General features: G+C 53.3%; 1 protein-coding gene across 1 annotated transcript; it reads right to left on the bottom strand.

The window, feature by feature from the left end:
• Positions 1-110: 110 nt before the first annotated feature.
• On the bottom strand, positions 111-26,763 carry PDLIM7 (PDZ and LIM domain 7). The gene is made up of 13 exons (XM_043989614.1): positions 26,652-26,763; positions 24,545-24,659; positions 15,045-15,196; positions 13,675-13,705; positions 12,436-12,599; positions 11,061-11,194; positions 8,608-8,644; positions 6,573-6,631; positions 5,971-6,199; positions 1,670-1,850; positions 1,431-1,551; positions 940-1,055; positions 111-338 (listed from the first exon to the last, which is right to left on the bottom strand). The coding sequence occupies exons 2-13, from the start codon at positions 24,638-24,640 to the stop codon at positions 252-254; spliced, it is 1,407 nt and encodes a 468-aa protein (XP_043845549.1). The 5' UTR covers positions 24,641-24,659; positions 26,652-26,763; the 3' UTR covers positions 111-251.
• Between the last annotated feature and the right edge of the window lie 212 nt (positions 26,764-26,975).

Raw genomic sequence — 26,975 nt, 5'->3', positions numbered from 1 at the left:
TCTCAGGCTCCTCCCTCCCCCCTTAATCATCCAGGGGTGCTAGCCATCACCCCAGCTGCCTGGGAGGGCCCCTGTTCATCTTCCCACCTTGGGCCTCATGGGAAGTCCTAAGGCCACGTGCAGAGAGGCAGCCCCAGGAGGGGAAAGCAAGAGGACTGCACAGGCTCTGGGATCCCCCCCAGCCAGGAGGGGTGGGAGGCACAGGAAGGAGGTGGCGCAGTCAGGGCCACAAGCTGTGTCCAGGTAGGGGCTCAGACGTGAGAGAAAGCGTGGCTCTTGCATAAGGGCTTGTCTTTCTTGGAATAAAAGGTCTTTCCTTCCAGGTTGATCTGGCAGATCTAGGAAAAAGGGAGGCCAGTCACACAGGACCTAGTAGAAAGGAGAGGGCCCAAGAAGGGGGGAGCCCTGAAGAGATGTGGAAGAGGGTGGGGGATCCCAGGGCTGCCCCCTGCCCACCTCCCTGGAGGGGCCAACCCCAAGTGTGGGGAGTCACCCGGTCTGGACCCAAAGATACATTGGCCCCAAACCAGGAGAGCCTGGGAGCTGTGCTGGGGCCAGGTGGGAGGGCCCCGAGGGTGAGGCCAAGGCTATCTGGGCTGGGATGGGGTCAGAGGACAGCAGAGCTGGGGTGGGATGGGAAGCAGGGCCGGGGCCCACATAATCCTGCACCCTGGGAGGCAACTCAGTGTGGGACAGAGCAGTCCAGTCCAGTCCCCTCATTTTACAGAGGAGGAGACTGAGGCTACAGGTGAGGTGACTTGCCCAGGGTCACAGTACAGTAAATGACACAGCAGGGATTCCGACCCAGCTTCTCTGACCCCACATCCATCACATGGAGACACAGGGCTCTGGTGACGTGGGATGGGCTTGGGACTGGAATAGGCCGACGTGGGTGCCAGGGTAGCTGCAGGGTGAGGGGTGGGGGGACGGGGCCCTCACAGCGCAGACGAAGCAGGTGTCATGCCAGCTAAAGCCCAGCGCCTCCAAGAAACGGTCCCCAGCATCGATCTTGAAGTCGCAGCCCCGACATTTGGTGCCAAACATCTTCTCGTAGTCTGGGTGGGCCGGGAAGAGATGGAGGCTCAGGCCTAGGGGTCTACTGGCCAGCCCTGGGCCCCAAGAGATGCCCTCCTGCCTCTGTCTGCCCCTGCCCGCCCCTGCCCCCCATACCCCAGACCTTGACACACAAACCCCTCACAAGACATTGTTATCCCTCCGTCCCTGCCCCTATAGGGAAGATGGGGAGACACCGCCACAGCAGGACGTGTTTGTGACTCAGTGGGGTCCTCCCAAGATGCTCCCCGAAGTGGGCATGGGGCAGTCCTGTTGCTGCTGTCAGCCACTAGACAAAGCCGAGGAGGGCTGGGGAAGGAGACGATGGGGGGAAGGTCCCCAGACCCTCCCCCGCCCTCGCCCAGCCCCACCTTTACCTCGCTCACAGTAGGGCGCTCCTTCTTCCATGTAAAACGCTCGGTTGCGAATCGGCGTCTTACAAGCAGCACACGTGAAACACTGCACGTGCCAGGTCATCTTCAGGGCGTGCATGATCTCCTGCAGGTGGGCAGGAAGGGGCGCCGGGCTCCTGACTTTGCCCCTGCCCCTCCCTGCCCCCACCCCCCGCCAGCCTCCCCTGCAGCCTGGGCACCCCCGGGCCTGTCCCCATGCTCACTCCAGCAATCTTCTTCTTGCACTTGGCACAGCTGGGCGCATAGCGCACGTCATAGCACCTGGGACAGAAGATGGAGCCCTTCTCCTCAAAGAAGCCACCCTCCTCCAACACCTTGCCACACTGGCTGCACACAAACTCCTCTGGGTGGTAGGAGTGGCCCAGCGCCACCAGGTAGCGGCCCCTACAAGGCGGGAGGAAAAGAAGAGCTGCAGAATCAAGGAACAAAGGGAGCCCAAAGGCACCCAGCTCCCCCCAGAATGGGAGCGCCCCCAGGGCAGGGGGTCCTTTGCTGCGGCACTGCCTGGCACAAAGTGGGCATTTACAGACTCGCTGAATGACTGGCTCAGGGAGGAACATGTAGGGAGCCCCACACTGGGAAGACAGCAAACCTGGGCTCTGGGATCCCTGACAGTCCCTATCTATGGGCAAGCCCCTCCCCTTCTCTGGGTCTCTACTTCCCCCTCTGTACAATGAAGCAGCCGAACCAGGGGATGCCCAACATCCCGATCCTATGAACCTATGAAGGGAGTTAGTCTGAGGAAGCAGAGGGAGGGCTCCCAACCAAATCCTTACACCAGGAACAAAGATGGAGAGAGAGCAGTTATTTGTACAGTTACAGCCATGTGGGAGCAGGGAGGAGAAACACCTCAAAGGAGAAAAGAGAGAAAACAAGGAGGGAAGAGAGAAGAAAGAAAAGGAAAAGAGAGAGAAGATGGGGGAGAGATGGGAAGGACCTCAAAGAAGGGAAAGAGGGGGGCAGCTAGGTAGCGCAGTGGATAAAGCACCGGCCCTGGATTCGGGAGTACCTGAGTCCAAATCTGGCCTCAGACACTTGACACTTACTAGCTGTGTGACTCTGGACAAGTCACTTAACCCCACTGCTTGCAAAAAAAAAAAAAAAAAAAAAGAAGGGAAAGAGGACGGGGGGGGGGCAGTGAGAGGAGGAGGGAAAAGAGAGAAAAGGAGGAAAAAAAAGAAGGAAAAGGAAGTAGAGAGAAGGAGGGAGAGAGAAAGCATTTCCATCTTCTTTCCTTAATAAGACCCAGTCTATAGCAAGCCTGAGCAGGAATCAGCTAAATGGGGATATATTTATTGTAGACAGCACCGAAGACCTGGATTCAAATCTTGTCTCCACTACCTACAACCTGTGTGACTTTGAAAAAGTCACTTCAGTTTCCTTATCTATAAAACTCCATTATCTGGGGGCAGCTAGGTGGCACAGTGGATAAAGCACCGGCCCTGATAAGGAAGACCTGAGTTCAAATCCAACCTCAGACACTGACACTTACTAGCTGTATGACCCTGGGCAAGTCACTTAACCCTCATCGTCCCACAAAAAAAAGAAAACCCCATTATCTGTGAGCTCCCTTTGGACCCTAATTCTTCCAATCTCAGTCTCTCCACCCCCAAATTCTGCTTTGGGAGCGGAGAAGTCATAAACGCCCCTTGGAGCTACATGTGGATCTTAGGTAAGGAAGGGGGACTGGCCCTTGAGGATGCAGGAGAGAGGATGAAAATTTGGGAGGAAGGATAAATATTCTCTAATGTACCAAAAGGCAGAGTCCTGGTAGGCCAATGGGCCAGGAGAAGAGGAGAGTGAAAGGAAGGGATGGAACAGGAAAAACCAACAGGGAATCTGGAGTCAAGAGGTCATGGCTTGAGATCCAGCTCCCTTCCTGGGCCTGTTTACCTTCTCTGTACAATGGAGACATGAATCCTTGCACCAGTTCTACTTTAAGGGTTGTTATAAAGATCAAATGAGTTAAGGGCTGTCATCACATCCTTCTGATGTCCCAAACAATGTGTCTCTGGAGTCATTCTCCATTCTCACCCTTCTCCCTCCTATCTCTGGGCATCCACAAAGGCCAAGCCTCCAAACCTGGGGTGCACTCCATCATTTCTGCCTGAAGAAACCCCCTTTTTCTTCCTTCACCTCCACCAGAAAGCCCTCCCTGATTTCCCCACTCAGCTAAAAGGGATTTCACTCCCAAATTTTCCTAGAGTACCTTTCCTGGACCTCTTTGGCCCCACTACACTCTCTCTTGTCTTTATTTTGAGTGCCTGCTGCAGCCCTACTAAGAGTGTAATCTCCCTGAGGTCAGAGGCCATCATCCATTTCTAGGCTGGGCACCTGCCCTCCCTTTCCTCTCTCTCCTCTACAATCTGATCCCTGACTTCATTATGCAACTGAAATGGCTCAGAAGTGACCAATGATCCCCTCACTGCCAAATCCAGGAGCATCTTCTCTTTTCTTTTTTTTTGAGGGGCAATGAGGGTTAAGTGACTTGCCCAGGGTCACACAGCTAGTAAGTGTCAAGTGTCTGAGGCTGGATTTGAACTCAGGTCCTCCTGAATTCAAGACTGGTGCTTTATCCGCTGCACCATCTAGCTGCCCTCAGGAACCTCTTCTCAGCCCTCATTGTCCGTGGCCTCTCTGCAGCCCCTGATGCTGCTGATCAGTCTCTCCTGCTACCTATGGGATCGCCCCTTCTCAGCCCCCTTTGCTCTGTCTTTACCCAGGCCACGACCACTAACCTGGTGAGCACATCCCCACCCGCCCCGAGGCTTGTGCTCCTCAGCTCCGATGGATTCAACTATCATCTGTAAGCAGATGATTCTGAAATCTATGGAAGTGGCCAGGTGGTGGGGCATGATAGATACTTGGTGTCAGAAAGGCCTAAGTTTGAATTTTGTCTCAGACACGCTGTGTCACCCTGGATAAGTCACTTAACTTCTCAACCTCAGCTCCCTCATCTGTAAAATGGGGATAATAACAGCACCTACCCTGCCCACCAAGGTCGTTGTGCCACCACCCCAGGCCTCAGCTGTCTCGGTTGGTCTCCCTGTCTCATCTCTCTGCAGTGCAGCCCTTCCTCCATTCAGCTGTCAAACTGACCTTCCTACAGGCCCAGTCTGACCATGTCATCCCCTCTTCAAAAACCCAAGCAAGCTCAAGGCTAAATCCAGGATTGAATATAAATCCTTCGTTGGACTTTTTTTTTAAGTGAGGCAATTGGGGTTAAGTGACTTGCCCAGGGTCACACAGCTAGTGTTAAGTGTCTGAGGCCGCATTTGAACTCAGGTACTCCTGACTCCAGGGCTGGTGCTCTATCCACTGCGCCACCTGGCTGCCCCCTTTGTTGGACTTTTAAAGCCCTTCACAAGTTGGCCCTTTCTCCTCTGCAGCCTTCTTATACCTGACTGCTGCCCATACTTCTGGAGCCATCCTGGCTGCTGCTTGCCTATGATACCCTATCCTTGGACTCTGGGAGTTTTCCCCAGTTGTCCTCCATGACTAGAGCTTTCTCCCTCCTCATCTGCACCTCAGGGCTTCTTTCTTCAGTCCTATCTTCTACAAGAAGCCTTTCCCAATCTCCTTTAATTTCAGCACCTTTCCTCTGAGATTATCTTCAATATATCCCATGTAGATCTTGTTTGTACATAATTCCATGTTGTCTTCCCTATCTCCCATCCCCCTGTGAACTCCTTAAGAGCTAGGGTTGATTTTTGCCTTTCTTTGTAGCTCCAGCACTTGGCATAGTGCTGGACATACACTAGACAATAAATGCTGGCTGGCTTGACTTGTTTTCAGAGTTCCTTACTAAAGGTTTGTTCAATTGAGTGTGTAAATGGAAAAGTACTGTGGAGAGGCAATAAGAGCTGGCTTGGGAGTCAAGAAGACCTGGGTTCAAGTCCTGGTTTGGACACATCCTGGCTCTTGAACCCCTGGGCCTGTCTCTTAGCCTCCTGGTGCCCTGGATAACTCTCTAAGCCTGTTAAATTGCACAGGAGGTGCCAATCTGCATTGAGAAAGGGCCTTCTGGGGCAGCTAGGTGGCACAGTGGATAGAGCACCGGCCCTGGATTCAGGACCTGAGTTCAAATCCGGCCCCAGACACTTGACACTTACTAGTTGTGTGACCCTGGGCAAGTCACTTAACCCCCATTGTCCTGCCAAAAAAGAGAGAGAGAGAGAGAGAGAGAGAGAGAGAGAGCCTTCTGTGCTGGGAGTTATCTAAACCACTGGAATCATGGCACTATACACACACACATTCACACACACGGGGGAGAGCTACAGAGATGTGAACTATCACTGAAGCTGGAAAGGGTTTTAGAGAACATCTAGTCTAATTGCCTCTTTCACAGAGGAGGAGCACAGAGAGGGGCAGCAAATTGTCCAAGATTGCTCAGCAAGTCTGCAGCAGGACTACTGCTTCCTTAGCCCATGCTCCTTCCATTACAGCGGTACTGGGGGAAGGGATGGGAAGATGGAGTCCCTGGGGCACAGGGAAGGCAACATACCGAATGACCTTGTGGCACTGGTGGCACACAGGGGTCTTGCTATTGTCAGGGCCCAACTGGGCAGCCTGAACAATGGAGTTCCGGTTCTGCACAGGGGTGGGGGTGGCTGGCTGGCTGTGCCGCGTCAACACGGTGCTGGTCTTGTCTGGAGCGTAGCGCTCTGCAAAGGCTGGGTCGACTGCCCAGGGTGGGCGACTCGCAGGGCTGGAGCTCCAGGGGCTGGTGGGGCCTGTGAGGGCCCGGGGCCAGATCTCAAGGCTGGCCCTGGCCCAGCTTCCCACCCAGCTTGGCTCCACCCCAAATCCTGGTAGTCGGAGGGACAGATACAAGACTCCCCCTCCCTCCAAATCCCCAGGCCCAGGCTAATGTCTAGAAGAGGGCTGGCACCTTCAGGGGTTACCTCTAAATGTCCTCTTGTCTCTGCCCTTCTTGCCACCCCCCCCAACCCCAGCAGCCATAGGAAAAGACACTTGAGCAAACTCCGACCTTGCCTGTCATACCAAGCCAAGTCCTAGTAGACAAGTGGCACCCTCTAGGCAGAACGTGCCAGGAGAGATTAGCTCCACTTTATATCTCCCCACCCCCTCCACTGTCCCGCTCACCAGATCTGGGCTCGGGGGTCAGCACAGTTGAGGCCGGGGAATCTGTCCTTGGTACCTGGCTACAAAAATCCCCAGTTGACCTCCACATGGGGCTCTGGCCCAGTGAGCACCACCCTCCCCACGATTAATTGTGGGTCTGTCCTGAGACTGGCTGGGCAGCCAGCTCACCCACTGGCAGCACAGCAACCTCCTAAGGGCCAGCTCTGGCCACTTCCAGGCCTGACCCCAGTCTCACAGTGGGACATGAGGCACTTAGGATGGAGAGGGTCCTCAGGTGGTCACTGAACGAGCTAAGGCCCTCTTGGGTGGCCCCAGCTTTCATTCAGGACCCAAACCAGAGTCATAGCCCCACCAGGAGAAAAAGCTCAGTGGAGGCTCTTCTTGGTAGAGAGCCATCGGTCAGTGTGTTCCCCATTCCTTCAAGGGCCAAGGAGGAGTGCCTACTTCTGCCTACACCCGAGCAGCCGGGGCACTCCCAACAGACCTAGCAGAATATGGAAGCGGGTGCTCCCACTTCCAATCCAAGAGGAAAGTTAGGGGGCCTATGGTCATGGGGACATCAACCCCCTCGACCCCAGGGCAGCCTCTGACAGTGGCCAGAAAGGGCCCAGGCTATTTGCAGAGAGTGCCAGGAGTGCTAGGAGGCATGCATGTGGTGCTATGAAAAAAAGCACTGGCTTAGGAGTCAGGAAACTAGGTTCTAATCCTAGCTGTGTCCCTGGGTCAGTCATTTATGGGACTTTGATTCCCCATCTGTAAAATGGGAGAATCAGTCTAGGTGACCATAAGGTCCCTTCCCAGTTCTACATGCAAAGCTGTTTATGCAGAGAAGGGCTTCAGGGATTTTCCTCCCCAGGAGGGTCTGTATCCATAACATGAGGCCCTGCCTGCACCCACCCCTCAACACCCATGCCCCAGGGGACAGTATTGGCTAACCAGGGGAGTGAGAAAGAGTCAGGGGGCAGCTGGGTGGCACAGTGGATAGAGCACCGGCCCTGGAGTCAGGAGGACCTGAGTTCTAATCGACCTCAGACACTTGATACTTCCTAGCTGTGTGACCCTGGGCAAGTCACTTAACCCTTATCACCTCCCCCCCCCCCCAAAAAAAAAAAGAGAGAGAGAGTCAGAAGCAGAGACAGAGAGAAAGAAGAGCATTTATTTCCACAGCTCAGTCCCAAATATCCCCCTCACTGGGTATAGCTGGGTAGAAGTCCCTGTCACAGAACGACCTCGTGGGAGCACATGGAAGTGGGGGAATGTGTGACAAATCACTGAGTTTGAGGGAGCCCTTGAGTACTGCCTTCCTAAAAGGCAGGCTCAGCCCACAGGCCCAGGATCTGGGAAATATGGCCATTCTCTAAGACTGCCTCTGGCCACCTCTAAGTTGGGGAGCCCTTTGAGGGGGCCCAGTCAAGGGAGAAGGGAGAGGGTAACCATGAATCTCCGTTGGTCTAAGCTTAGGGAAGGGAGTGCAGCCTGAAGGGAGATGGAAGAATGGGCAAGTGAGGTATCCAGGGCTGGGGGCACTAGGGCAAGTGGCTGAGATAGAGAGTTGCCTCAGGCTATGGGAGAGGGAGCAGCAAAGGTTAGTGAGAGGGCTGGGAGACAGAACAGAAACACAGGCAGGCAGATTGGTGGCCAGCCAGGCCACTGTGCTAGGGAGCTGGAGGGAGGGCTTGGGCTAGAACACGTTGAGCACGTGGGCAGAACGCTGATGGTGCCAGTCCCGTAGGCGAGTGTAACGGGGGCTCTGCAACTCCAGGACATACTTTTCCCTGAGGGACAGAGAAGAGGAGGCAAAAGGAAGGAGGAAGAGGAGGAAAGAGGAAGAGGAAGCCTTGGGTCCTCCAAGGCAAGGAAGCCCACCCTAGGCCCAGACACCTGCTGCTCTGGGATGCCACCTACATCCACAATGCCCAGCACAGAGCCCCACCAGCAGGGCTCTCTAGAAGCAGCACGCGGAGCAGCAGGGCTGGGCCAAGACAATGCCAGTAAAGCCAGGGGGGTCTGGCCAACTGCAAGCAATGGGTCTTACTGGATTTCTTTCAACTGCTCTTCATCAGGGTCTTGCACTGAGAAGGCAAGAAAAAAGAGAGGAAGATTAGACAGCAGAAAGCTCCATAAGCCCTTCCACTTTCACCCCAATCTTCCCCACAGCCACTGTTTGTTTGTCTTTTTGTTTGTTTTGTTTTATTTTGTTTGTTGTTGTTGTTTTATGGGTTGGTTGGGGTTTTTTTTTGGTGTTTTTGATATATTTTTTTGTCTTTAGTTCTCGAAGAGGATGGTTACATCGGGGTGATGCCATGACTTGCAGTGAATTGGATTTAAGTGAGGGAGGGCTGTGCAAGGTCACCAGCCTCACTCACTTCTCCATGAGTCACTTGGGTCCAGTGGCAGGATTATATCAGGATGACTGGAGATGGCCCCAGATGTTTAAGGCAATTGAGGTTAAGTGACTTGACCAGGGTCACACAGGTAGTAAGTGTCTGAAATGACATTTGAACTCAGGTCCTCTTGATTCCAGGGCCAGAGCTCTATCCACTGCTCCAGCTAGCTGCCCCTTTCCCGCAGCACTACACAGAAGAACAGGAGCCTGCGGCCCCCATAAAGGGAGGCAGGTGGGCAAGAACGCTGTGTCTGGCAGGAAACTGAGGCCAGATATAGTAAGAGTATAACTAGAAAAGCCCTCAATGGTCTGCTCCATGACAGAGGGACCTCAGAAGGGAGCTGAGGAACAGCCCTGGTGGGAAAGGACAGTAAAGAGGTTCAGAATTGCAAAGATGGAAGGAAGGAACCTCAGAGTACATCTGGTCCAGACCCTGCCAACCCCTTCTCTACAATACACCCACAGCTTAGACACCTCCAGGACAGGGGCGCTGCATGAGGACACGCCTCAGAGCTTGGGGACAGCTCTGAAAGCGTCTCCTATATATGGACCAACCAATCTGCCTTCTCTGCAGTTTCTACCCACTGTTACTAGTTCTGCCCTCTGAGGTCAATCAGAAAAAACCGGACCTTCCTATCACATAGAGCTCTTTAAGTACTGAATACAGGAGAGCAGTAGGCACAGCCTGTTGGAGCCAAAAAACCATTGGCCTCGCAGTCATTGGAGTCCCATGTTATGTGACCAAGGGCATAAAGTAAGTGCTTAACAAACGCTTGTTGATCAACTGATTTAAATGCCTCGTGCCTCAGTTTGCTAATCTGTAAAATGGGAATAATACATATAATACTCAACTCACAGAGTTACTGGGAGGATCAAATGAGATGATGTCTTCAAAAGACATCAAACCTTTGTTGTTCAGTCATTTTTCTTTTTTCTTTGGTTCAGTCATTTTTCTGTTGTGTCTGACACCATTTGGGGTTTTCTTGGCAGATACTGGAGTGGTTTTGCCATTTCATTTTCCAGCTTATTTTACAGAAGAGGAAACTGAGGCAAGCAGGGTAAAGTGACTTGCCCAGGGTCACACAGCTAGTATGTATCTGAAGCTGGACTTGAACTCAGGAAAATGAGTCTTCCTGACTCTAGGGTGGCCGCTCTATCCACTGAGCCTCCTAGCTGCCCTATTGGCTAATCTTGAAGTGCTAGATCAATTTCTGTGCCCCACACCTGACTCTACTACAGGTTACAGAAATAGACCTGCAGAATACAGAAATAGTTCCTTTGGTCGCCCTCTCCTATGACATGGGCTCCAGTTTCCTCCTGATCCTGCTCACTCTCCTCAGTCTGACAAAGTGCTTCCTTAAGGAAAGTTCCCAGAACTGGATGCCAATACTCCAGCTGACCACAGTGGAGGATGGCAACACTGTCACCTTCCTCATTCTGGACACTAGGCCTCCATACAATAGTCTGTGGCCCTGGCTTCCCATCTCTGGAAAAGGATGGGGTTTGACCAGATGACCTGTGGGGTTCCTTTCCACTTGAAAACCCAATATTCCTTTTGGGTTTTGGGTTGTGTTTTTTTTTTGGTTGGGCAATGAGGGTTAAGTGACTTGCCCAAGGTCACACAGCTAGTAAGTGTTAAGTGTCTGAGGCCGGATTTGAACTCAGGTCTTCCTTACTCCAGGGCCAGTGCTCTATCCACTGAGCCACCTAGCTGCCCCTCCAATATTCCTTTTAACACAGCATGGTCCTTTTACATCAGTTTTCTGGCTGCCACATCACATGATTGATTCATATGAAGCTTGCAGTCCACTAGGATTCCCAGGTCTTTTTCACATGAACTGTTGCCTAAGCACACTTTCTCTGTCCCATACTTCTGTTTTTAAATTTTTTTTATTTTTGGTTGGGCAATGAGGGTTAAGTGACTTGCCCAAGGTCACACAGCTAGTGTCCCATACTTTTGTAACTGATATACACTCTCTCTCCTTTCTGAGCTGTTCCCCCCTGCCCCTGTAGTAAAATTCAGGGGTCCATTCCCATCCAGCACTGGGGATGGCAGCACACACTGGGTCCTACATACAGCCTATCCCTTCCCAGGTACTTACTGAACTCTGTGCCTGTGAGGTGGGCTAGGATCCGGAAGGATCGGGACTGACCGGTCCCAGGGCGTGGCTGCCAATCCTCCGTGTTCTCCATCAGACGCTTTTTGCTGGCATCAGGGAGTGGCCGAAGGGGCTGTCTGTGGGGAGGGTGGGGTCTGGCTCAGGCCCCCAGATTCTGGGAAGCCTCATCCCACCCTGGTTGTGGTCCCACTAAGTTCCCTCCATATCCCTGTCTAGAGACAATGGAAATCGGCCTCCTGCATGGGGCTGGACACGGACAACCCCAGGGGCTGGGGACAGAGCAGGGAAGGAGGCCCCCAAACAGTGAAGAAGGTAAGATCGCCTCTAGGGGCTTAAGTGAAAGGGTATGCATAGGGGGGAGGTGAGCAGGGGGAAGGGGAAAGGTTATACCCCCCCACGGGACCCGGGAAGAAGAGAGGGACAGGCAGAGGGGGGCTCACTGACTTGTGAGGGGTCTCCACCTGCAAAGAAGACAGACAGACAGATAGGGAAAAAAGATGGAGCAAAGAGGGACACACACAGAGGGAAACGGGAAGAGACATGGGGGAAAGAGGTCAGATTAGCCACAAGAAATGGGCCGAGTCCACTGAGGGAGCAGGTGTGTGTGTGTGTGTGTGTGTGTGTGTGTGTGTGTGTGTGTGTGTGTGACGTCTGGGTATGGCAGAGTCTGCATGGTGGCATAGGTGTGAATGCGACGGGGCATGGGCATGATGCCCATATGAAACAGGGGACACAGACAGAATGTGTGTGCGTGTGTGTGTGTGTGTGTGTGTGTGTGTGTGAGTTGGCATGGATGTGTGATGACTGAGACTGTGTGTAGCATGCATGTAATGACTGGGGAGGGTGGGCTATGTATGTTATAGAGGGTATGTGTGTGAGGGTGTGTGTGTGTGCATGTATAACAGCTAGGTACTTAGGCCCTCTCCTCCTGAGCCCAGCTGGGTTCCCACAGCCAAGTGCCAGGCCCGGGTAGAAGGGCATGCCTGGACCTTAGGTCTACCTTTCTACCACCTGGACAGTCTTCCCCACCGCCCCCTTCCCTGGCAGCCTGGGACAGAACTCTGCCCAGCTAGAGCTTAGTACCCAAGGTTGAGGGCTCAGCTATGCCCAAGGGCAAGGGGATCTCCCCCATTGCAGCCTCTCTCCTCCAAAAAGGAGGGAGGAGGAGGAGGAACCCTGGGCCTCCAAGGGAAACGAGCCCACCGCTTCAGCCTTGACCACCAGGAGTCGCTGCCACACTGACGCAGGCTAAAGGACTCCAGGAACAGCCTGGCAAAGGAGCAGGGCAGCCAGGTACACAGCACAGGCACCAGAGAGCACGCGGATCACTGTGCCCATCCCAGCCCTGGCGACGTACCCATTCTGCTGGGGGGTGAAGGGGGGTGGGGGGACCGTGCAGGCCCCTGGCTTCACCCCTGCGCTCTCCGCCGGCGAGGCAGCCCCAAATGGGCGGGCGGTCTTGTTGAGGGCAGCACTGGGTGTGAAAGTATAGCGTGGGGGTTCAGCAGAGGGGGGTGGGTCCTGGGCAGAGACAAAGCAGAGCACAGCGTGAGCAGGTGGGCATGCAGGGGGCAGGCAGTGCTCTGGGCACACACCAGGCAGAGGCCCTGCCCAACCCAACCCCAGCACACCCACCTTCCCAGCGGGGTTTGGAATCTGGAGGCCCAGAGAATCCATCTCTTCCCTCCTCCCTTCCTTATGCTCAGGAAAACCAGAGTTCCCCTTGCAGCCTGGGGCCCAGTCCTGGGCTTACAGGGTCCTTATCTCTCTGCTTTCCCCCCCTACAAGGCCAGCGGGCAGGATGCCCAGAATGTGGGGGCCACCCCCCTCCCCACAATAAATCAGCCTCCACAGACAAGGGCCCCAGGAGGAGAAGAGCTGGGCTGGTCACGTGCCCCACTCCCCCACATCTGGCCAGAGGCAGGGGGCAGGCCTGAAGCTCAGGTTTCAAGCTGTAGCTAATGAGGGGCTCATTGCACCAAGAGATGAGCTCATCCCCTCCACCCCACACACAGGCGGGGCCAGGAAGTGGTGGGAGCCGCCCCCTGGGGCACCGAGGCTTGGCCTTCCGGGGGAAGGGGTCCAGTTCCTCCTCCCAACATTCCCACGCAAACAGAGAAGGTGGGCCCCCTTGGTGCCCCTGGAGGACCAAATCATCCTGCCCAGGCCCTCCCAAGGCCTCGGTTTTCCCAGGCATTCCTGACACGCCCCTCTGCCGCTACTCCCCAACAGTCCCAGTTTCCACACCCCGATTCCAAGGCAGAGCCTTGACCCTGGTGCAAAGACAGGCACAGGTACAGAAACAAATTCAGGCACTCAGCCCCAGCCTAGCTACCAGACGGACATGGAGCCGGCCCAGGTTATGGCCCAGGAGGGGGACAGTATAGCAGTGCTGAGCCCCAGCCTGCGGCCAAGGGGCCCCCACCCCTACCCCCAAAGCTGCTCTTCTGGGCTCAACCCTGGGAAAGGCTGGAGTGGCTTCAAAGGCCTTCCTCAGTGAGAATGAGTGAAAACAGGCTCCTTCCATTCTCCCCCTCTGCCCCCACAAGAGACGGAGCCGTAGGCCACCCCCTGACCACCAAAAGCAGTTACTTACCTTCTGGGGTTTGCTCACAAGGGGCTGGGCCCTGAAAGACACATATACAAATGCAGAGCTCAGAGTCAGGACAGGGTACACCCCCCGACCCTCAAACCAGCCCCCTGGGCCTCTTCCGGAGATCCTGCCAGGTGCTGTGCCACCCTCTCCCCACAGTGAGCCATCCTTGGTCCTGCATCCAGAGACAGCTGACAGTTCAAGAATTCTGGACATCCATTATCTCCCCTGAGGTAGGTAGTATAGGTATTGTCCTTAATTTACAGAAAAGAAAACTGAGGCACAGAAAGGTCACAGAGATTTTTGCCCAAGGAATTCATCACACAGCCAGGAGAGAGCAGAGTCAAGAAGAGAAGCCAGGTCCTGCTCACTCCAAGTCTGGTATTCTTTCTGGTTAGCATTCCCCTTCCCTCATTCCTCAAATGTGGGACTCGGGTTCCACAGATCAATCTGGGGAACTCTCTGACTTTAATTTGGTAAAGTATGGGGTTTTGTACAGTGACTGTACATATAGAGACCACCCCCAGACCGAGCTGCCCATAGCCAGAGGGGGAGGGGGCGTGTGTGTGTGTGTGTGTGTGTGTGTGTGTGAGGGGGGAGGGAGGGAGAAAGAGAGAAAGGGAAGGAAGGGAGGGGGAGAGGGAGAAGGAGAGAGGGAGAAAGGGGGGAAGAAAGGAAGGGAGAGAGAAGGAGAGGAAGGGAGGGAGGAAGGGAGAGAGAGAGAGAGAGAGAGAGAGAGAGAGAGAGAGAGAGAGAGAGAGAGAGAGAGAGAGAGAGAGAGGATCACTGGAGGCCCAGGATACAGACCCCCTCAGGGACCCACCCACCCCACTCTTGGACCCCTCACTGCCCTCACCCTGAAATGGGAGCCTTGAGACCAGGCAGAAAATAGAGGAGAGGGAACAGGAATCTTGGGGAAATGTTTTAGAATCATTGGTAATAAAAGGCGGGTCCTGGGACCAGTCCCAAGGACTGGAGTTGACAGGAGGGCTGGAGACCTGAGAGGCCAAACAGCACAGGAGAAGACACCAGACAAGGAGTTAACAGACTTGGGTTCTAGTCCTAGTTTTGCTACTAATAACCTGTGTGGCAGTGGGCAAGTCACCACCTCTCTCTGGGCTTATTTCCTCCTCTAAAACGAGGCAGTTGGAAGAGAAGCCCTCAAAGGCCCCCTCAGCTTTGACACATTCATGGGGCCAGCTTCCTCAAATATAGAGCACTTCAGTAGGGGAAGCAGGGTGGCCCCAAGACTCTGAGAACCAAAGACAGGGGAGCTACGAGGGCTGCCGTACCAACGAAGCTTCTCACCTCATTCCAGCCAGACTCAGAAAGAGATCCTGGCATCCAGGCCCTGCTCCCCCCTCACCACACACCTGCTGAGGCAGAGGCTGAGCTGCTCCCCGCAGGCCCGGATCTTGTTCTGAGCTTCAATGTGCGTCAGGTTGCTGGTGTTCTCCCCATCGATGCTCAGAACCCAGTCCCCGACACCCACTCCAGCCTGAGCTGCCTTGCCCCCTGGAGTCAGCTGCAGAAATAAAGCCACAGAAAGAATTTAAGACACAGTGCAAAGCTTCTAAAACTTTTTTCCACTCGTGACCCCTTTTCACTGAGAAATTTTTATGTGACCCCAGATTATATAGGCATAGAAAATAGATATACATAACCTTTTACTGTTGCCAATTTTTTTGTGACCTACAGTTTTAGAAGTTAGGACATAGTGGATAATGTTCTGGAAAACCTGGGTTCAAATCCTATCTCTGACACTTACTTGCTGTGTGACCTCGGGCAAGTCACTTGATCTCTGCCTCAGTTTATCTAGAAACTAGGGGATAATAAATAGCACCTGCTTCACAGGGGGTTTTGTGAGGATTGAGAGAAAATGCATGTAAACCACTTTGCAAAGCTTAAAGTACTACATAAATGATAGCTATTATTAATATTAGAATGGGAAGAGACCTCAGAGATAGAGTCCAATACCCTTGTTTTATAATAGTGGAAAGTGAGGCTCAGAGAAGGAAAGCAATTTGGCCAAGGTCACACAGGAAGAAAGTAGTAGAGATGGTACTCAAAATCCTCTTGACTCTGAATTCAGGATTCTTTACAAAACACCAAGGCCCCCCTGCCCAGAACACCACTGTCCCATCTACCCTCTGGAGGCAATTGCCAGTAGATGGTGAGCCCAGGCCCTCTCCCACCCCCACCACCAGGCTTGGGCCAGCTGCTGCGGGGGAGACAAACTCTCACAGCCCAGCTTGGGCCACAGACCACACGAAATTCCAAACCCTGGAGAACAACGAAGTCTCCGGCCTGCTTCCTCATTATAGGAGCTCCAAGGGAAGGGAAATAATGTCAACAAGAATGTTTGGGGGAGGGAAGCTTCCTGGGGGAGATGAGGTTTGGGACAGATCTTAAAGAAAGGGCAGGATTACAGTGGATGGGGCACCGACCCTGGAGTCAGGAGGATCTGAGTTCAAATTCAGCCTCATACACATGACACTGACTAGCTGTGTGACCCTGGGAAAGTCAATTAACCCCAATTGCCTAAAAAATAGAAAGAAAGAGCAGGATTTTGAAAGAAAGTCTGGGGAGGGATATCCCGAACCAGGTAACAGCATGGGCAAAGGAGGCAGGACACATACCAAGACTGGGCTAGTGGGAACAAGAGGAGGCTGCATGGGCAGTCCTCTCACAAGATCATGGAATTCCTCAAAATCCAGGTGGGAGCTTGGACTTTATCCCACAGACAAAGAGGAGCCATTGATGGTACCAGAGAAAGCATACGACTGAGTCAAAACCCCCATTCTGGATTGGAGGAGAGAGACTGGAGGGAGGGAGGCCAGTCAGGATGCTATCATATTGGGGGCAGCTAGGTGGCGCAGAGGATAAAGCACTGGCCCTGCATTCAGGAGGACCTGAGTTCAAATCCGGCCTCAGGTACTTGACACTTACTGGCTGTGTGACCCTGGGAAAGTCACTTAACCCTCACTGCCTCACCAAAAAAAAAAAAAAAATACTATCATATTAATTTTTCCCCAAAAGGGGGAGGAGTGGGAGTAGGGAGAATGAGAACCTGAGTAGGGTAAGGAAGGTCTCTAAGTGGAAGGTTGGAGAAGTGGAAGAAGAATCCATAGTATCAGGGAAGCCAAGGAAATGAATGTTTTAGGAAGGTGTTAGCTGTTGAATAAAAGTCACCAGTGACCTCAAAGAGAACACTGTTGTGGAAGCAGCCTGGGCTTGGGGTTAGATGCCTCCATTTGAATCTCAGCTATCCTACTCGCTCCCTATGTGACCTTGGGCCTTCATAGTCTCATCTGTACCACAGGAGGTTCAATGTAGCTTTAAAAGGTCTCTAAGGCCTCTGTTAGCTCTGGAATTCTATGGCTTTAGTGGGGGGGGGGTGAAAGCCAGATTACAGGAGGTTAAGGAGAGGGCACCAGGGACATACAGAGGTCTGCAGTGGAAGTCGGCCTTGGCCATGAGCCAGCACCAAGATCTGGCTCCCCTGCCGGGAGTCCTTCGAGGGACTGGGCTTCCCCTCTTTGAGGTGTCTCTGTGGGTGAGCCCACACAAGAGTAGTTAGGTGGGACGGCAGGACTGAAAGAGTCATTATTAATAGTTCAATGTCGGCTTAGAAAGTCTCCGATGGAGTGCCCCAGGGATCCAATTTAACAAGAGATCACAGATGATGAAAGGCAAGGCAGATACCTAACATGCTGGATGATGGAGTCAAAACCCAAAGGGAGAGAACAAAACTCGGGCCCATCTAATTGTTTTTAAGAGTTCTAAACCTGTGATTTCATATGTGTTGAGCTCCCAGCATGGAAAACCCCTCCCCTTGCATCAAAGTAGATCAGCAACAATTCTGTAACATACTGCCCGGGACACTGAGAGATTAAACCAGTATAACATCAATGAGGCTTGAACCCATATCTTCTTGCCAGCTCCTTCTATCCACTGTCTCTAGTGATTGGATTTAATAAGGATAAATGTAACAGCTTATACCTGGATTCAAAAAATCAATTTCACAAGTACAAGATGGGGGGTGGGGCACAGAGAGCAGTTCACTTGAAAAAGATTTGGGGGTTTTAGTGGACTGCAAGTTCAAAGAGTCAAAAGTGTGACAGGATACCCCAAAAGCTCATTCCATCTTTGCCATAGTAAGAGAGGTAAGGGTCTAGACCAATAAGGTGACAGTCCTGCAGGAGCTTGCCCTGGTCAGATTGTATCTGGAGGGGCAGCTAGGTGGCACAGTGGATAGAGCACTGGCCCTGGAGTCAGGAGGACCTGAGTTCCAATCCGGCCTCAGACACTTGACACCTACTAGCTGTGTGACCCTGGGCAAGTCACTTAACCCCAACTGCCTCACAAAAAAAAAAAAATTGTATCTGGAATAGTATATTCAGCTCTAGGCACCACATTTCAGGAAAGGTTGTGCTAGAAAGGGCACAGAGGTAGGGAAACAGGGCAAGAAAGGGCCTCAAGATCATTTCTTATCAGGACTAGGAGGAGCTGGGCTACGTTTCACCTAGAGAAGGTCACAATGGCTACTTTTGGCAGCTACTTTTGGTAGTATGGTGGATAGAACACTAGACTTGGAATCAGAGAGACCCGAGTTCAAATCCTGACTCAGATACTATTATGCAACCCTGAGCAAATGACTACACGGCTCTCAGCCTCAGTTTCCTCATCTGTAAAAAACCGCACATTAACAGCACCCACATTACTCGGATTACTGTGAAGACCAAATATGTAAAGGAGCTTTGAGAGCTTGAAAGCCATAATTATATAGGTGTTAGCTATTGTTATTCTAGAGAGGGACAGGGCCTGGACTTGTGCTTTCACTGATTTAGGGAACTCCCAGAAGAGGAAATTCTCTCTGCCGAGGCAGGTCGACACCGTGAGCCTTAGAGATTTACCCAGAGATGTGAGACACTTGAGCGCATGCCTAGAGTCACACAGCCAGCATGTGTCAGAATCAAGGCATGTCCCGGGATAATTATTTTAATTATTATTTGAAGGGCAGTTATGTGAAAAAAGAGATGACAGTTGTTCTGCTTGACTTAGAGATGAGAACGTGCAGGGAAAATGGGTAGAAGGGAAAGAGGCAAGTTGAGGCCTGACATAAGGAAAACCTTCCTAGCACCCGGCACCAACCAGAAGGGGCCAGGGCTGCTCTGGAGGCCAGAGGGCTTTAGGCTTTCTTCTGAGTCTTCAGGCAAAGGCTGGAGGGCCCATGGTCCGAGATATTATGGAGGGGAGTGTTGTTCTGGTAGGGCCTGGGCCTGCTGCCTCGGAGGCCCCTTCCAGCTCCATGACTCTGCTCCCGGGCAGCCACAGCCTCCCCCACAGATACATTAAAAGCAGGGGCTCAGGCCTTCTCCCAAAGCCTTGGTCCCCAGCAGCTCCAGGCCAAAGGGAACGACTTCAACCACTGCCTGCCTCTCTAGCCCTGAGCCCTAAGGATGAGACAGTGATTTCAGTGGGTGGCAGGCACTGACTGAGGCCTCCTGGGCCCACAAGCCTCCGGCCTCCAACCACAGGCATCTCCCAGCCCAGTGCATCTTAGCCCCTCCCCCACCACCCCAGACATTACCTCATCAGCTAGGCCTGAGCCCAAAAGAAGCTCGGCCTCAAATGCTAGGGTCAGGGAAGGGAGGAGAGGGGGAGGGGACCACCCACGCCCCAGCCCCTCCCCCAGATGCTAGGGCTTGGGCCAACGTCCCCACTGGGGGCCAGAACACCCTCGGGTCACAGTGGGCAGGCTGCCACAGCAGAGTCCTCCCCAGGTCCTCAGGGCTGGGTGCCTTCGCTCATCCAGGAGAAGGAGATTCAAGACCCCACATCTCACAGGGGATAGGGAAGTTCCTCCTGCTGCCTCCAGGCTCCCCCAAACTCAGTTCTGAGAAGCAGGGTCTGCCCAGGTCTGTGCTCACAGGACAATGTCTGGCTGGGGCTCAAGACAGGAAAACATGAGGCCAGCAGCAGTTACATTCCCAGGCAAAGCACTCTGGGGCCCCTGACCTCAAGCATCCTCTGTACACAGAAAGCCTACCTTGCAGTAGTTACTGACCACAGCCATTGAGTCTAAACCCCTCATTTCACAGGGAAGGAAACTGAGGTCTAGTGAGGGGAAGTGATTTGCCGAGGGTCATAAAGGTAATAAATATCTGAGGTAGGATTGGAACCCAGAACTTCCTTATTATAACTCCAGTGGTCTGCCTCTCACTCACTGCATGGGTACTAGACTCAGGAAGCATGGGGTGGGGGGTGGAGCAGAGAGACTGGGGGATGCCACCTACTCGATCAGGGTACCCAGCCCCTCCACAGGAAGGTAACAAGGAAACCCAGAAGGTTCTAGACTCTGAGAATCAAGGGGAGGGGAAAATGGCTCTTCATACCTTAGGAGGATTTCTGGCATCAGTCAAAAACTGGGCATGGGGTCCTGGCATCCCCCCAGCTTCCTACATGAGCCTTCTCCCTGACCTCAACAACCTCTGGACCATTCCGAGCCCTGGCCAAAGTCATCAGAAGGGACTCTTTGAGCCAAGCTTGCAGGAGGTGGGCAGGCGGGCAGCAGAGAAGGTAAAAATGGGGGAGGGCAGTGGCCCAGTCACAGCCCCAGAGGTGGAAGAGTGGGTGGGAGGGAAGCAGAGTGTCCAGATGAAGGAGGCAGTCAGCCCACCAAACTCTGCATCGATCAGCGAACACCCAAAATACTGCACTCAGCTCTGGGTACCACATTTTAGGAAGGACATTGGTGACCCAGAAATGGGCCTTGAGCTCCCTCCACGGGAGGCTCAAAGAAACCCGGGATGCTCTCAGGAGGAAGAAGGAATAGTCAGTCATTCTCCTTGGCCCCAGAACCAGGAGGGGTGGGTAGAGCTGCAGAGCTAACCATTAGGGCCGTCCAAAACATGGAATGAGCTGCTTCGGGAGGTTCACAGGATTCTCGTTCTTTGAGCAAAAGCTGGCTGATCATCTGCTGGTTATGTCTACAGAGTACTTCTGTACTGGTATAGGCTGGATAGGGCATCCCTGCCGGTCCCTCTGGCTCTAACGTGCTGTGATTGGACGATGCAGGGCGGCTGGTGGCAAGGCAGGCAGCCCCTCAGGAATCCTGGCCCCAGAACCCCATTCTTAGCTCAGAGCCCGTGAGGGAGGTGCCTGCCCCAGGGACTGAGGAGGGCGGGCTGCCTATGGCTTCCCTTTAGGCACCTCCTTGTCCCTTACCTGGCCTCCTCCATATGCCATATCCTCACCTCTTGGCCTCCAGCAAGGCCATGGGACTAACTTAATGGTACCTTAACTTACCCAAATGAGAAAGAATTACATGTCCTTAACCAGCCCCCCTCAAGAGACAGAGAGGCTCCAAGCCCAGGCAAAGCAGAGGTATTCTCGGCCTTCCAGGCAGGAGTCAATCAGACTAAGTTTTCTCCCAAATCCAGAAGAAAACCCACCAATGAGCACTTTGGACAAGTCCCTTTCTCTCTGGGCCTCAGCTCCTCATCTAAAACGTGAGGAGGTTCTAGACTAAAGGATCTACAGAGTCTTCAGTTGTCATATTCTACAGGCAGAGTTCTAAAGGCATCTTCCAGCTGTGACATTCTTGGTTCTATGTTCCAAAGGCCCCTCCCAGCTATAATATTCTATGTTCCATGCATGTTCTGAAGGCCCCTACCAGTTATGGCATTCTATGTTCCATGCATGTTCTGAAGGCCCCTCCCAGCTACAATATTCTATGTTCCATGCATGTTCTGGAGACCCCTCCCAGCTGTGGCATTCTATGTTCCATGCATGTTCCAAAGGCCCCACCCAACTATGATATTCTTGGTTCCATGTTCTAACTCCCTTCCAGTTCTGAATCTGATGGGCTTAAAGAGCCATTCACAGCTGAAGCAAAGCCAGGATGCAGTGGAGGCTGCCCCCCACCCCAATCCCTATCACCAGGGTGAGGCAGTACTCACTACACCACTCAGCATCCGTAAACATGTACCATCTGGTCACTAGGAGGGTGTGGTGGGTGAGGGCTTAATACACAGGCTCACAGGTTCCCATGGAATAACTTGTCCCTGCTAAAACAGTGAGTTTCCCTCCTCTATCTATCAGAGGGAGGGAAGGAGGAAGGGAGGGTGTGAGGGGTGTGTGTGTGTGTGTGTGTGAGTGACAGAGACAGAGACAGAGACAGAGACAGAGACAGAGAAAGGAGATTCCCAGCCTTCAAGTCCCCAGCTTCTCCCTATCTAGTCTTTCCAGGTAACTCCTCCTCTTCCTCCCTGCCCCTCACGCTGGCCTTGGCCAGTCAGTTCCTCATTCTCCAAGTTGCCAATTAACCTTGGGAGCTGCTTTGGCTCCATCCACCTCCTTCTCCCGGCGCTCGAACTCTGCTCAGCTCTTCAGCATTCCAAGGCTTATAAGGCAATGCCCAGCACCCACCGTAAGAGCAGAAGAAGGGATGGGGAAGGAAAGGCTGGGACAACTAGGCAGTTGAGAAGGCTGGAGGCCAAGTTCTGACACTGGCCATTAGCACAGAAATCCATGGACTTGGCACCCTGGAGCCAAGAAGGACCCAGTCAAGAGACCAAGGGAAAAGGGGTTCCCAGGAACCTCAGCTAGACAGACAACAGCAGGCCCAGCTCAGCCGAGCCCGAAAACAGCCATGAGTAAGTAGCCAGAAGGAATCCATGTGGGGATTGAAGCTATATTCTGAGACAGGGTGAGAAGCCTGTGTCAGGAGCCAATGAATGTCAGAGCTGGAGAGAGCCTCAGAGGTCACCCAGTTCCATTCCTTTGTTTTAAAGTAGGTGGAAACCTAAGCCCGGAATCACACAAGAAACTAGCAGGAGCTATGTGGCACCCAGTCCACAAGTGTGCCCTTCCTAGGGCCCATCCATCTCCACTGACTCCACAGCCACATGCCAGGTGTATTTCTGAATGCTCTTCCCCTTTCCTCACCAACCCCCTTCCTTCAACTGGTCCCAATTCCACTCCCTTCTTGGAGCCCCACCTTTTCCGTGAAAGCATCCCCATCTGCTTTCAAAAATTCACAGGACAAGGGGCAGCTAGGTGGCACAGTGGATAAAGCACTGGCCTTGAATTCAGGAGTACCTGAATTCAAATCCAGCCTCAGACACCTGACACTTACTAGCTGTGTAACCCTGGGCAAGTCACTTAACCCTCATTGCCCCGCAAAAAAAAAAAAAAAAAATCACAGGACTGGAGCGGCTAGGTGGCGCAGTAGATAAAGCACCTGCCCTGGATTCAGGAGGACCTGAGTTCAAATCCGGCCTCAGACACCTGACACTTACTAGCTGTGTGACCCTGGGCAAGTCACTTAACCCCAATTGCCTCACCAAAAAAAAAAAAAAATTCACAGGACTGAGAGCTGGGAGGGACCCTAGAGACTCACTGGTCCAATGCTGCAAATTTTAGAAATGAGGATGTGGAAGTCCAGGGAAGTTAAGAATTTGTCCATTGTCACACAGGGAGTAAGTATCAGAATGGGGATTTGAACCCAGGCCCATGGCCTTCACAGTCAATAATTCTCTTTCACAAGCCACATTGGCCTCCCCTGAGCTATACTTGCCCAAGTTAAGAGAGACTAGTGGGAAGAATGCTAGGCTGGGAATCCAGGAGACCTGAAATAGAGGCCCAGTGCTGCCACTGACAAAGGTGTGACTCTGGCTGAGTCACTTCCCCTCCATGGAGCCTCCCTTTCTTCATGGGTAAAATGAAGGTGTTGGATGAGATGATCTCTAAGGTCCCCTTCTAGCTTTAATAATCTATGGATCTAAAGCACCTGCCCTGGATTCTGGAGGACCTGAATTCAAATCTGGCTTCAGACACTTGACACTTATTAGCTGTGTGACATTGAGCAAGTCACTTAACCCTCATTGCCCTGCAAAAACAAAAACAAACAAAAAACCAAAATAATAATAAAAAAACCAATCTATGCATCTGCAGCATTCTCTCTCTACTACAGCACGAGCTCTTGAAGGGCAGAAAGGAAAGGAAGGAAAAAGGTACCATGTTATCTCACTTGATCTTCACCCAACATGGTGGGTGTCATTATTGCCTCCATTTTACAGTATTAGAAACTGGAGCAAACAGAAGTTAAGGGCCTTACCCAGGGTCCCACAGCTACTAAATGTCTGAGGCTGGATCAGAACTCTTTCCGATGCCAAGCCCAGAGCTCTATCCATTGTGCCACCAACCAGGCTTTATCCATTTTTGTCAATAGAGCCCTCCTACCCAAACAAAAGTTCAACAAATGATACTTTCCATTTCTAAAGCACCATAAGGTTTATAAAAAATGCTACAAGTGGGGCAGCTAGGTAGCACAGTGGATAGAGCACTGGCCCTGGAGTCAGGAGTACCTGAGTTCAAATCCGGCCTCAGACACTTAACACTTACTAGCTGTGTGACCCTGGGCAAGTCACTTAACCCCAATTGCCTCACTTAAAAAAAAATGCTACAAGTCTAGAACTTGATGTCCCTTAGGTCACACACAGAATAAATAGCAGAGCTGAATTCAAATTTAGGTCTTTGAACCCACTAGTGTGCTAATTCCTCACAATACCCTTTTAAGATGGGTAGTGTGAACATTCATTATTAGCCCCCATTTTATAAAAGAAATGGAGGTTAAAGGACTTACCCAAGGTCACTGATATAGGCAGTGGTAAAACCAAGATTCAAAGAGCAAAGCCCCAAACACTGTCTGCACTCTTGGAGAACCCAGAACCACAGCCCTCCTGCCCATTAGAACAACCATCAGTGGCCCCATTCCCTCTGCTTCCTACAGCCAACTCCAGAGAGGAACACGTTAACACGGACCGCCACACCCTCATTCAATAAGGAGAGCAGGTTCTTGGCTCACCCGAGAGATGGAGAGGGGCACGTTGAAGTCCTTGCCCCCTTGTAAACGGAAACCCCAGGGAGCTGGCCCATCCAGTGTCACCTTGTAAGGATTCATGGTGCCAGCTGACTTGTTCCTGGAGGAAAAATATAAATGATTCAGCTGAGGCAGACAGCCTGACTGGTTCCTGATACTGGACGTACGGACATGGGCCAGATGCCAGATGGACAGACATGGAGCTGAGAACTTCAGCCTGCCTGGGAGAAAGGGAGGGAACTGCTGAGACCCTGGGAAAGTTCTTGTCTCTAACTTGGACTCGTCTTCTCCCCTCACAGCATCCCTCACCAAGGTAAGGGATTCTGCCCTAGGGTCCCCTGAAGGCCCAGTGGGGAGCAGTCTCCAAGAGTCAGGGGTGGGGAGAGCCTCCTCTAACCCCACCCAGCCCCATCCCCTGAGCCTCTGGGTGAGAGCAGGGTCAGAGTGGGGGCAGGCCAGAGTGAAACATCAAGGCCTCACTCAGACTATATAAGGCATGAAAGCCGACACTGCATGTTGGGGGCTCAGGGACAAGGGGGGGAAGGAAAGGAGATTGTGGGGGAGGGGACTGGAGCCCATCCCAGCCTTGGCTGTTCCCCCAGCCAAGACAGGAAGAGAAGCAGGGAACCCTTTGAGCTGACAGCTGATCTCAGAGGAAAGGAGACCAGACCTGGGAAATGAATGTGCTGTTGGCTTTGAGGAGGGAGAGGGCCTGCTCCTTTTTCTGAAAGATCCCCTAGGAAACATAGGGAAGGGTGGCCTAGAACATCCGACTAAGACAAACGAGCCCTCAGCTGTCACTGCTACTCAGCACCCTTCCAAACTAGACCTGAGACCAGTCCAGAGTATGAGGAGGTTATTCCCTGACATTGACGATCACCTGCTTCTCTATTAGGCCAAGAGAACTGTTGCCAATATAAGGCCGGAGGCCAGGTGTATATAATATGCCCAGAGGTTCCCTTAGCCCTCCTGCCTCAGTTTCCCCAGAAGCCTGCTAAAAGGTATTGTCAAACCCTCCTGTGAACTAGAAGGACACCAGACGCTAAGGGTAGGTCTCCCACAGGTTTGGGGATATTCCCTCTCCCTGAGAAAGGACAGGAGACAAAGCCTGTGTTACCCCGGGCAGGTTATTTAACCGCCCTGAGGCTCAGTTTCCTCATTTGTAAAATGATAGTTTGGGACTAGAAGGCTTTAGAGGTTCGTTCCAATTCTAGACCTATGATCCTTCAAAGAAGAAGGGCAGAAGCTCCCATCCAGAGGTCAGCATCCTTAAGGAAGTGAGTATACAGAGACTTCCTGATACTCCGGGTGAGACAGGACAAGCAAGGAAAGGGGGCTGGTAGCGGAGGAAAAGAAATGACAGATAAAGGCATCTTAGCATCCCCTCCCCCCACCCAGGGAGGACTAGAGAAAGACCAAGTCAGCACCTCCAAGTCCCAAGAAGGTAAAAGAGTTCAAGTCAGGGTTTCCAACCTCCCCGGGGATGGAGAGAAGGGCTGTCAACGCCCTCCCCGGGGAAGGACTGAGGTTCAGTCGCCCATCCCCCCAACGAGGGAAGGAAGAGAGGGGCTGTCAATCAGTCCCTTACCGACAGAGGAAGGAAAAGAGAAGGGGTCCGGTCGGTCACTGTCCCTTCCCGGGGAAGGGTGAGTCTCCTGCCCCCCACCCCCAGAAGTGTACTCGATCGCTCCCCCATCATCCCCGATGTGGGAGATGCTCCGGACCCTTCTGGGGGAGGGGCCCTCAGACTGGGGGCCGGCCCAGACCCACGGACAGACCGTGAGTAAGCTGGGGGGGGGTGCCTCCCTCCCTGCCTCCCTCCCCGCTTTCGGGGCGGGGCCGCTGGCCAGGCCCTTACATGGAGCTGCTATCGTCCCAGTCCCGGCCTGAGCCCGAAGCCCCGGGCCGGACAGGGCGGGGCGTTCGGGGCCAGGGCCGGAGGGGGCCCCCCGGTTCTGCGGAGCCCCGCGGGAGCCCTGGAGCTGAGGCGGGGGCGGCAGCGGCGGCGCTCGGGGCGCGGCGGCCGCGTGGCACCGCGCTCGGGGCTCAGCTGGCCCCGGAAAGCCCGCGCCCGCTTCCCACCACTGGTTACCTGGCCGCGATCAGGGCGCCGGGGGCGCTGAGGAGACCGCGGGCTGCGCGAACTCGGGCCGCTTCGGGCCGGCCCCTGCGCGCTCTGGCTCCGCCCGGGGCCGCCGCCACCGCCTTTGAGCTCCCGGGGCGGGTCTTGGGGAGGTCACGCCCCCTAGAGACCACACCCCCGGGTCGGGCCCCGCCCCTTTCGCCCGCTTTGTCTCTTGCCGCCGGGGGGGACCCGCGGAGCCCTAGAGCGACCGCGCCCTTCCCACCTTCCCTTCCCCCTTCAGGCCGAGCTCAGGAGGATGCCGGAGGGCAAAGTGGACCTTCCATCCTGAGG

This window comes from Dromiciops gliroides, chromosome 2, assembly GCF_019393635.1.
Source record: "Dromiciops gliroides isolate mDroGli1 chromosome 2, mDroGli1.pri, whole genome shotgun sequence".
Classification (NCBI taxonomy): Eukaryota; Metazoa; Chordata; class Mammalia; order Microbiotheria; family Microbiotheriidae; genus Dromiciops; species Dromiciops gliroides.
The sequence above is the reverse complement of the archived record's forward strand: the minus strand, read 5'-3'. Positions and strand labels throughout refer to the sequence as shown.